Raw genomic sequence first — 12,077 nt, 5'->3', positions numbered from 1 at the left:
CACAGATTCCTCTGTGCCTACATGGAAAACCAGTAATGGATAATAGTCTGAAGGACGTACTAAGCCAGGAAGTTTCCTGGTAACGTCCTTAACCTGAGTTCCAGGAAGAACGCAGACTTCCCTCTGAGGAGGGTCCGCACAGCATACTGGTCCCTCCATCCCCCTTAGGAAGGAGGGATAAACACTCTCAGTCTCTTGAGGTGACTGCTATCAGCCGTAAAGGGCAGGTATTGCCTTGAGGCAATTATTGCTTTCTTTACTGATCCATGCAAAATCAATTGTCTTGTACATGTAGGATTTTTCCTGACTTGTTGATGGAACACCACCATCGCAATGACTGCCAGTGTCAGGATCAGAGTAATGATGTATGTAGAGCCATTAAAGTACATAAAGGTGTTAACATTCTGAGTCAGCCTTCAACAAACCCTAGATACTGTGCCTCAAAGTTAGTCTATGATTATTACATGGGAAAAAAATCACATTTGAATACCAAAGAGTTAATAGGCCAATTTTACTCTCATAGCAATTTCTTTTAGGTAGATTACAGGCTCAACCTCTCTTTTTGCATTTAAATGAAAGTTTAAATAATTTCTTTAGAAAGCATGTAAAGAAATCCAGAATTCACTGGTTTTAAAAGTGTTGCATCAATGTAGACTGTTACTGTTTGACATCAAGTATACAGGATTTCAAAATTCAACAATAGCTCTGAACCAAAGGGTCTTCAGTGCTTCAAACAGCTATTCCCATTTCTTTGCATCATTTGGACCAGGTTCTTCAAACTGCAGTGTCAGCATTTCTGAGGAAGTATTTGAAAAGTCTTTTGAACAGTTCAAAATGGTTGAACATTTCCAAGAAGCTCTTTCAATGTGTCCATCCAATTAAGCAGGATTTTGTGACCATGATTCAAAGCCATACCCTACCTACAGCCCTTGTTGAACCTTTGTACAAGACATCTGAGAAGCCATGCACCTGGCACGCTATTCATCATACCAACGGGAGGAAGGGAATAAGGGAGTAAATTTGTGGTTTACCAAATAAGCCTCAAATATGAAGGCTTTCTCGTTACCTTTGCATGTGCATTTCACTTTCCAGACAAGACAGGTTGTCCTAACCCATTCTGAGGGGCAGGGATGGAGGAAAGGAGAGGCCATGCACCTCCTCCCTTTGGGTACCATCCACACGGTACCGAGTAGCCCCGAGAGAGTGTTACCAAACGGGGCTACTCTAGCCGAGCCGGCGGTTCGGAGCTGCCCGGACGGGTGCCGCTCTCTGAGGGGAGGCATCCTGCTCCCGCCACGGCCGTTGGCAACATACGCACGCGCTTCCCCGTCTGCCACGCTGTTCCTGCCATAGGCATGAAGCCCCGGGCCTCCTTGCCCCCGGCTCCGGACTGGTGCTGACAAGCGAGGGCAGCGGGACAGACCCCTCATTCCTCCCCATCAGCTCAGGCGGTGCGGCGAGGGCGACGGGCGCCCAACAGCCCTCACCACAGCAGGTCTCTAACTCTCACAGCCCACCTCCCCGGGAATGGGCTCATCCAGCTCTCCTCCCTCCCCGCCCCGGGAATGGGCTCTTCCAAGCCCTGCTCCCTCCCTGCCTCCTGCTCGCCTTAGGAGCAGACGTTCCCTTTCTCTTTCAGGGCCGTTCCACCCCTCAACCTCACTTCCGAGGCAGCCATTTTGGGAGGTCGGTGCTCCGTGGCTCGTCGGGAGTGGGTTCGTGCTCAGGTCGCTACGGCTGGTGACAGCGGCGGGGGGCAGCTCGCGAGCTGGCGAGTGTGAGGGGGGGGCTCCAGGGGAAGAGTCGCCGCTTAGCGATCATAGCGCCCACCTGCCTCTGCCATGTCGGATTTCGATAGCAACCCCTTCGCCGATCCGGACCTCAACAACCCCTTCAAGGTGAGGCTGCGGGTGGCGGCCGACGGGGGGCCGCGAGCTGTCCTCGGTGCTGTGGCGGGGACAGAGCGAGCTGCGCGGAGCCGCGGGCGTCCCGGGGGGGGGAGGGGCGGGCGGGCGGGCATCGACCCCGCTGCGTGTGAGAGGGCCGCTCCCAGCTGCGGGAGGTGGGAAAGGGCCAGCGCTGCGCTGTAGCGCTGGCCTCGGGGGGGCTGGGGGGGCGCTGATCGGTAGCGCCATAGGCTCCTGCCTTCCGCGGAGCTTGGGGCACGATGGCTCTTAGGGGGCTTTGAGGATAAGCAGCGCTGTTGGAAGCCCTAGAAACGGGCACAGCCGTTTCACAAGTTCAGGTTTCTGTGTTTCATCTTGCCTTCTGTTGCTAAAATAACAGAAACTGCGTTTCTGGTGCATTATTTTGAAGGGGAAAAAAAGAGTCTCTTGATTTTGGCGGTAATGTATGTTGTTATAATGTGTGCATAATGCTACAATATTTTTTTCCTCCTATTTGACTGACCCAGATAGTTAAGTTTAGTAAATTTACCCCCTTTTTCCTCTCTTGCCTTTTCCCAGCTTCCATCAAGCTTACCTGCTTCTTTACATTATTTCTGAAGCATGCAGGGTACTGATGGCTAGGCATAAGTTTTACCCTGCATCTCAAAATGCTGTGTTGTAATGTATTCTAAAGCTTTTAGTTTTTGTATTAGTGACCTGTCATACAGCTGAGATTTGTTTCTTTACCCACTGTTCTGGCTTCAGTTATCAAGATGAGGTGACCTCCTTGGATGCTTCCCCTCCTTATCTGTTCTTTCTTTGCTATTTGAATCCAATTCAGTAAGTAATTTATTGAGCTACTTTAATAATCTTACAGAACTTTTTTGTGCCTCACTTTTATTTCATGCTGACACTTTAAAACACACACATACTATATGGCAGTGAGTTTAGGATGTCAGCTGGAATAACTAAGCCTTTTAAAAATTGAGCTGTCACACTTCAAGCATGCTTTTGTGCAGGTAGCTGCTGGAAGCATAGTTCAATTATTCATTGGAGTCTGTCTGAAACATTGTTTTAGTTTTTATGGTCATAACATTTAGTAAAGTGTATTCTTTAGGCTAGACACTGTGTTTTTTCTTCATGTTTTACACAGTGCAATGACCTTCTAGATGAACAGCAGCCCTGGTTGAGGTTGCCACCAACAATAGTTTGGACTGGTACCAATGGCAGTGAACACTGTTCTTTTAAATACCTTTTGGCACCAAGTAATGAAAAGGTGTCATTGTTCTAGAATATGTCTTCAGCAACAAAAGTATGTGATGCTTTTCTTTGCTTTTTGTAATAGTGATGAAAATAACATGTAGCAAAATTTGTGTATAGATACGCAGAGTGGTTAGGGGTATTGGAAGCAGTAGAGTTGCCCCTGCATGGCTCATCAGCCCAGGTAACTTGTCCTATGTAGTGTTTCTGTAACCTAAGCTAGGGACCTACCTCGACCATACTTACAGTTTGAAGACATTTCTTAAAGTGCAATTTTTTATTCCAATTTCTCATCAGGGAAAGACTTCTATTTTACCTGTCAGGCAAAATCCACATTCTACTTCTCATCTGCAATGCATTATGATAAAAGGACTCTATAACGACTTCTCTGTAACTTGAAGTTCACTGTTAAACATGGTTCTGGATTTCTTTTACTTGTAGAAATTGTTTTAGGAAAGCTGTATGCTTTTCCTTTTTTTTTGAGCTCTTTTTTTACTACTTTCAATCTCTGCTGACTTCTGTTTCATCCCACTGCCAATAAAAGGTAGTCTTGCATACCTTTACTCATCCACACGTTTACTTGAAGGGGCAGAAGGCCTCATGTATAAGCCAAACCTTGATTCTCATGCCGTTGGCATTACAAATTTGAAATTAGTGAGTATTAATGTGTGTCTGTATTTCAGTTTTGTTTGACTATGTGTTTTAAAATACTTTGTCAGATGGGCCCTGACAACCTAAGTCATGTTGTCTGAACACCTTATTCAAATGTATTTATATTTTTATTTGTGCTTGATAATTTTATATATGATTACTTATTTTCCTTACCTTTGAAGCCACTTCCTGTGCTTGTATAAAATCACACACTGGTATGACAGAGAAAGGAGAGGGGGGCATCACGTGGAAGAGGTATTGCCAAGGTCTAAAGATAGATCCTGCTTTTTCTTAAATATTTTTGTTTTACTAATTGTTTGTGATCTACTTGTGAGGTTTCCTGTGACTATTCTCATGCCTTTTAATTAAAAGATTACAGCAGAGATACTTACCTGATGTTGAATCAAAAAATATATTCTCTGAGAAGATAAAGGGAAAGCAGAAACATCTAGTTTGCTCAGTATTTTGGGTAGTTAATTCCTTTGGAAATCTAAAATTAAATTATGTTTCTGCTTTGCTATCTCCTGGAAGTAAAGGAATTTAGTTTGTAAAATAGGATTTCTTGTTTCAAGTATTTGCTTGCTTGGATTGATCATAAAATGTTGTTGATTTTTTAGATGGTGGCTATTTAATCTCAGCTTTTTTTTTTTTTTTTAATGTGGCCCAAAGGCTGATATGCTTTTGAAGTCATAGTGTTCCTCTGTAAATAGCCATCTTCTGGATGGTGTACCAACCAAACCAAGATGTGTTTTGGTTTGAAAGGCAAGAGGTAATGAAATAGATAAGTAACATTCTAAAGTTAAAAAGCTTTTGATTGCATTGAAGTTGTACAGAAGAAAATACATCCATGTACCATTCAAATGAAGACATGATAATCCTGCTATAATTTAATGTAGTAGCATTGTGAAGAAATACATATTTGGTGCAACCAAATGAATATCACAGATGGAAGTGGGCTAATAATGAAAGTTGTTGTGGTGTTTGTGGTTTTTTTTTTTTATTTATTTAGTTTCACTGAGAAACACTTGTCATAGCTTGTGAGCATGAATTCACGCTTGGTAAAGTTCTCACTGACAAATGGTGCAGTCCCACAGCACCCAAGCAGGGTTAGCAGAGCAGGTCCAGTGATGGTAGCTACATTCAGCCAAGAGTCCAGAGTGTTAGACAAGTCCATAGTGAGAAGGCAGATCCAAGCCCAAGTTAGAGAGTCAAGTCGGGGTCAGGATCAGGCCCAGCAAAAGTAACTAGGATCGGCCAACAGTCTCATGATGACCAGGCAAGTCCTTAGTGATGAGGCGGGTCTGACCACCTAGGAGGGATTTGAGAGTCCTTAAGGCCCTGACAGTTTATTCTTGAATAGACTAAACCAGTATGAAATAAATTTACAAAGGTGAATTTCTAAAGTCAGCTTAAACCTTTTCCTATGTAGCTGCCTCCTTGGTGTTTGTGTGTGTGGCTGCTTTTTTAAAATTTCTTATTTATTTATTTTTTTATTTTTTAAGTCATAGGACAAGGGATAGTTGTAGTCTTCCATCTTGGAAGATGATACAGAGGTTCTGAAACTTCAGTCTCTTGAAATCCAATGTAAGTTTCACTGACTGAAACAATTTGGCAATTCATCTACTCTAAAAATGTGTTGCTGTGTTGTTTTCTTTTTTCTTTTATAAGCAAATTATATTACTACTAAGAGAAGAAATTATTCTTTTTTAAAGTATATTTATGAATTTCACAGGCCTTTGGCTTGGCTGACAGACTGTAAAAGTTTTGGAGGGATGGTTGTTACAGTCATCCAAACATATGAAACTGTTACTTCTGAGTGACTGTGGAATTGTGACTTTAAAAAGTGGATTCTGTGATGAATTCTGTTGGGTTGGTTCCTCTGATGTGATTGGAGCTCTGAGCAGGTGCAGATATTTGATATTATAGAAATTATGATAGGACTGAAAACTAAAATAGATTTGTGTTTAAATGTGAATGGTGACCTTCAGGTAAAAACCAAACCACTAAGTGATATACATGAAGATTTGAACAGAATGCCCTATGTCTGTCTTGTTTAGAGTACAGTGTGGAAGGACATGATTGTGGAAACCCTCAAATGTATGTAATGTTAATTGTATGAGTAGTTTCTTTGGGTGGGATTAGGTATCCAAACAGTGGTTAGTTTTGAGTTGTTGCTCCTAAAAAGACGTGGGTCTTCTGTAGTTCTGTCATGACTGACATTCTTGTGTGGATGTCTGAGGTACTCTTAAGATATCTAAAAATGGTGTTAGGCACCTGAATTGCTCCCACTGAGGTCACAGGATTACTTGAGTCACTAGAGCTAAGTATATGTTAGAACTTAACTTTACTACAGAGGTAGTTACAGTTATAATTTGGGTATTACACTTAATCTGACTCGCATGAGCACAAATTAATTTTCTGTCTGGTTTGGCAGGATCAGGACTCTAATTACTTGAAGTATTTCTGCAGTATTTGTGCTTTAGAATTAAAAAAAAATTGTTGTGTGCCTGTATGCATAACTTATTTTAAATTCTTTTATATAACTATAAAATATACCCAATGAAGTTGTCTGTCTTTAAATTAGTAAAGGACATAAAATACAAATATTTTTCTGACTTAATCTGTTTTCCCTTCATGACTTCAAAATTTATAAATTCCCCAAATCTTGCATAATTTAATGCTGAACATCATGATGTTGGAAATGTTCTTTAGCTGTCCTGCATGCTAGTTAGCTTTTGAGTACACTTCATCAGTGCTATAAATGCACTGTAATCTATTAAAACTGTGAAGTGTTCTAATAGATATTCAGTATCAGTTATAGCTGCATTTTTTTCCCCCCAGATTTTCAGTAAAGTGTTAGCACATATTGCATTAGTATTGCAGTATATATTGAGACTTTAACATAACACACCTTTCAGAGCTGAGGAAGGGGAGAGTTTTGAGAATAGTGATGAGAGAGATGATGCTTTCTTAGCCATCCAGTACTCCGTTGCAAGATGGGACTGGTGGGGGCTTGAGGACAAATTTGGCCTTGTGAGTTTATGAAGTCCTTGGTTTCAGAGGTGGGGAATTTGCCTTGCTCAGTAGCTCAGAACCCTTCATAGCTCTGCGGCTGTCAGATAAAGCGGCCTATAATGGGCACTGCTTGAAAGCCAAGTATAAGAAACCCCAGTTGGCTACTTCTGCACTATCCTATTTAATATTTGTGTCCTGACAGTGATAGGGTGAAAATTTTGAATATCATTCTGTGAGGGGAGTGGGAAATGGCTTATCAGTGAATAAGATGTTAAACTTAAAATTGTAAAAGAACTGTTCTAGTGGTTACTCAGATTTCTTTATTAGAAGTACAGAAATAGTCTTTATTTTGCCTTTAAGTCATTAATTCCTCTGGGTGTTACATGTGTAACCTTTGAGGACAGTTCTTTCTTGTAGTAAGTGGGTTTTAATCATAGGTTAAAATATACTATTGTAGATTCAAGGCATTAAGGCTTGCTTTAACACTGTTAAATGTGAACTGTTTATACTGCTAATGAACTATTAGGATAGTGAAACATGAAATCTCAATTAAGATGCTGTTTGTGAAGTTTCTGTAACTCTACTCCTTCTTGGGCCTGGGATGATATAAATAAAGCATGAAGAACCAGCAGTCTTCGACACTGCATCAAACATGAGTAGCTTCTTGAAACTTCTTTTCCATGTGCAACTGCTTGTGGCATGAAGAGGGAGGAAGTCTTTGGGGAGTTTAGCTGTTTGATTTATACCAAATGTTTACTGAACATGTGTAAATTGCAACCTCAGAGGCTTAATCTGACTGAATGTAGACAGTGTTATGGGACTGAAAAACACATCCTTCATGTGAAGGCTATATTATTTTCTAAGTGTCAAGTCCTAATTTAAAAGCTGAGATCCAACAGTTAATGTGGGAGGAAAAAAAGCTTTGATGTCCATTGGTGGCCAAATGTTTTGGGTTTTCTTTTCCCAATTTTGTTCTCAAAAGCTAAACTTTGTTAGAAATCTTTCCCCCAAAATGCACGAGGGCATATTGAAAGCAAAGGATGAGGAAAAGGTTGAAGTACTTAATGCCTTCTTTGCCTCAGTCTTTAGTAGTGGGATCAGTTGTCCCCTGAGTACCCAGCCCCCTGAGCTAGTAGACAGGGGTGGGGAGCAGAATAAAGCCCCCATGATCCAAGGAGAAATGGTGAGTAACCTGCTACAGCACTTAGGCATACACAAGTCTATAGGGCCAGATGGGATCCACCCAAGGGTTCTGAGGGAGCTGGCAGAAGTGTTCACCAAGCCACTTTCCATCATTTATCAGCAGTCCTGGCAAACTGGGGAGGCCCCAGTTGACTGCAGCCTAGCAAACGTGATGCCCATCCACAAGAAGGGCCAGAAGGAGGATCTGGGGAACTACAGGCCTGTCAGTCTGACCTCGATGCCTGGAAAGGTTATGGAACAGATCATCCTGAGTGCCATTACGTGGCACATACAGGGCAACCAGGTGATCAGACCCAGTCAGCATGGGTTTATGAAAGGCAGGTCCTGCTTGACAAACCTGGTCTCCTTCTATGACAAGGTGACCTGTTTAGTGGATGAGGGAAAGTCTATGGATGTTGTCTACCTAGACTTTAGTAAAGCCTTTGACACCATTTCCCACAGCATTCTCCTGGAGAAACTGGCTGCTCATGGCTTGGATGGGCGTATTCTTCGCTGGGTAAAAACCTGGCTGGAGGGCTGGGCCCAGAGAGTGGTGGTGAATGGAGTTAAATCCAGTTGGTGGCCAGTCACAAGTGCTGTCCCCTAGGGCTCAGTATTGGGGCCGGTTCTCTTTAATATCTTTATCAATGATCTGGATGACCTGACCTCAGGACTGACACTCAGTAAGTTTACAGATGACACTAAGTTGGGCGGGAGTGTTGATCTGCTTGAGGGTAGGATGGCTCTACAGAGGGATCTGAACAGACTGGATTGATGGGCCAAGGACAATTCTGAGATTCAGAAGGCCAAGTGCCGGGTCCTGCATTTCTTTATTCCCTTGGGAGAAGAGGCCAACACCCACCTCTCTACAACCTCCTTTCAGGTAGTTGTAGAGGGCAATGAGGTCCCCCCTCAGCCTCCTCTTCTCCAAACTAAACATGCCCAGTTCCCTCAGCCTCTCCTCATATGACTTGTTCTCTAGACCCCTCACCAGCTTTGCTGCCCTTCTCTGGGCACACTCCAGCACCTCAATGTCCTTCCTGTAGTGAGGGGCCCAGAACTGAACACAGCACTCGAGGTGAGGCCTCACCGGGGCTGAGTACAGAGGCACTATCACTACCCTACTCCTGTTGGCCACGCTATTCCTGATACAGGCCAGGATGCCGTTGGCCTTCTTGGCCACCTGGGCACACTGCCGACTCATGTTAAGCCGGCTGTCCACCAACACCCCCAGGTCCTTTTCTGCTGGGCAGCTTTCCAGCCACTCTTCCCCAAGCCTGTAGCGTTGCCTGGGGTTGTTGTGACCGAAATGCAGGACCCGGCACTTGGCCCTATTAAACCTCATCTCATTGGCCTTGGCCCATTGATCCAACCTGTCCAGATCCCTCTGTAGAGCCTTCCGACCCTCAAGCAGATCAACACTCCCACCTAGTTTGGTGTCATCTGCAAACTTACTGAGGGTGCACTCCATCCCCTTATCTAGATCATCAATAAAGATATTAAACAAGACTGGCCCCAAGACTGAGCCCTGAGGGACACCACTGGTGACCGGCCGCCAACTGGATTTCACTCCATTAATTACAACTCTCTGGGCACGGCCATCCAGCCAGTTTTTTACCCAGTGAAGAGTATACTTGTCTATGCCATGATTTGCCAGCTTCTCCAGGAGAACGCTGTGGGGGACGGTGTCAAAGGTCTTACCAAAGTCCAGGTAGACAACATCCATAGCCTTCCCCGCATTGAGAAGGTGGGTCACATGGTCATAGAAAGAGATCAAGTTGGTTAAGCAGGACCTCCCTTTCATAAACCCATGCTGGCTGGCCCTGATCATTGGCTGTGGTCATTGCCACGGAGACCAGCTTCAGGGCAGGTAAGACTGCGCTGGGGAAGGGATCTGCAGCAAAAAGGGCCAACGAGAAGCTCTTTTGGGGGCTTTTTGAAGCCGGGACAAGCCCTCTGCTTGTACTGGGGCTGTCAGCTGGTGGGCGGTGCTGCTGAAGGAGCCTGGGCGGAGCCACCACCACCCCCGGTTGATCCAGCCACCGGGTTATAAGAAGCCTCAGGGAGTAAGAGCACAGAGTGAGCACCCTGTGTGCGTGTGTGCGTGCGCACGTGCGTGTGTGTGTGCGTGCGTGCGTGCGTGCATGCGTGCCCTGGCAGGTGCCTCAGCAGGCTGCAGTCTGTACGGCAGGGTGGTGAGCCTCTATCAGTGTACGAGGTAAGTTCAATCCCTCTAAGTGGCCAGAGGCTCATCCCCACTGACCCTCGAGTCGCAAGGTGTCAGTTGCTGGTAGAGATCCAGCCATGGTTGCTACCCGGTCGAAGACTGTTGTTAGAAAAGCTGTGGGCACCCAGACAGAGGCCCCACGCAAACATGTGGGCATCCAGGCCTCTGGCTGCAGAGAGTGCCGGAGCCTGGCACTTGCGATGGAGGGTAGTGGGGACAACACCTGTGTCAGATGTGAATGATCTGCTCAGCCTGGTGGCTGAACTGAAGGATGAAGTGGAGAGGTTGAGGAGTATCAGGGAGTGTGAGAGAGAGAGATTGACTGGTGGGCCCGCTCCCTGAGAGTAAGGGAACAGGTTGAGGCCCCACATAAATCAGAGGACCCCCTCCCTTCTTGTCACCAAGCAATAGGAGGAGATCTCAGAGGAGTGGGGGAATGGAAACAGGTCCCTGCTCAGGGAAGCAGGTGAGTCCCCTCCCGGCCCCTCCCACCTTCCCAGTTAGCCTTGCAGAACAGGTACAGAATTCTGCAGGAGGAACTGGCTGTTGGAGAGGAGGATGGTACACCCAGGCTGGAGAAGTCAGAAAGAACAAGTCACCATAGACCCGGTGTCACTGCTAGCTCCAAAAGGAAAAGCAGATGGGTCATTGTTGTGGGTGACTCTCTACTGAGGGGGGCAGAGGGACCAATATGCCGCCCTGACCCACTTCACAGGGAGGTCTGCTGCCTCCCTGGGGCACGGGTTAGGGACGTGTTGGACAAACTTCCTGCCCTGGTAAACCCCTCTGATTATTACCCCCTGTTAGTATTTCAGGTGGGTAGCGAGGAAGTGGGTAGAAGGAGGCCAAAATCAATTAAAAGAGATTTTAGAGCCTTGGGACGGCTGCTTAAGGGATCAGGAACGCAAGTTGTGTTCTCCTCTATCCCTTCAGTGGCAACCACAAATGAGGAAATTAATAGGAAGAGGCAACAGGTCAACTCGTGGCTCTGGGACTGGTGTTATAGGCAGGGCTTTGGGTTTTTTGGGCATAGGCAGCTATACGAGACACCTGGCCTGCTGGGGGCAGGTGGGATGCACCTGTCCCAGAGGAGGAAAAGAATTTTGGGGTAGGAGTTAGCAGGGCTCATTGGTAGGGCTTTAAACTAGATATGAGGGGGGGAGGGGAACTAACTGGGCCTGTCAGGATTAAACCCAAGGGAAGCACACCAAGGCTTGGAGGATGCTGGAATAGTGAGGACTCTCGCTCTGTCGGAGTGGGAGACGGACCCGGAGTAACGATGAGTCTCAATATGAGTATGGTCGTTCTCACTTTATTCAAGTTCACACAGAGTATATAAAGACAGACAAGCAGAGCACGCGCTAGCAACAATTATACGATTGGCTTACAGTCTCTGTTCACGCGCCTAGAGCGCTCACACAATTAGTGCAGACCTCTTGTCCACACGCAGCAGATGTTTCTCTATCTCCCAGAGGCAGTACCGCTTATCACTTACTTATCATGTAGCTACTTCTTCATACTTCTGTTTCTCAAGGACAGTTCACAGCCTCCTCCGGGCTCTCATCCCTATCAAAGACTGGGTTGCTCATTGTAATCAAGTCATGCCCTTTTTCACTCAGCCATTCCTCCACAATTCCCCCTTTTTGTTTTTGAGCAATCCAGGCTTGGTTTACTACTTTTAACATAGCTCTCTTAATACAACTAAGCACTAAACATAAGCATAGACCTATAATCACAAGAGTTATTATAATGCGCAAGCCTTCAACAAGCAAGCCTACTAACCATTGTGGCATATTCCCAAACAAGTTAGTCAGCCACCCATCTAAAAACCCATGGTTTTGATGAATTTTGTTTGC

The 12,077-nt window shown here is 45.2% G+C and overlaps 1 protein-coding gene across 2 annotated transcripts in view; it reads left to right on the top strand.

Annotated features, from left to right (window-relative positions):
* Positions 1-1,681: 1,681 nt before the first annotated feature.
* The window catches only part of LOC141476564 (secretory carrier-associated membrane protein 1-like), an 82,569-nt gene continuing 72,173 nt past the window's right edge, over positions 1,682-12,077 (top strand). Inside the window, exon 1 of one of the 2 annotated variants that reach the window (XM_074165257.1) lies at positions 1,682-1,898. In XM_074165257.1, the coding sequence (XP_074021358.1) occupies positions 1,842-1,898 (57 nt within the window). In that variant the 5' untranslated portion in view covers positions 1,682-1,841. The remainder of the gene's footprint in view (positions 1,899-12,077) is intronic. The other variant, XM_074165258.1, reaches the window with a different exon arrangement.

The sequence above is a fragment of the Numenius arquata genome, chromosome W, assembly GCF_964106895.1.
Source record: "Numenius arquata chromosome W, bNumArq3.hap1.1, whole genome shotgun sequence".
In the NCBI taxonomy this organism is placed as follows: Eukaryota; Metazoa; Chordata; class Aves; order Charadriiformes; family Scolopacidae; genus Numenius; species Numenius arquata.
The sequence above is the reverse complement of the archived record's forward strand: the minus strand, read 5'-3'. Positions and strand labels throughout refer to the sequence as shown.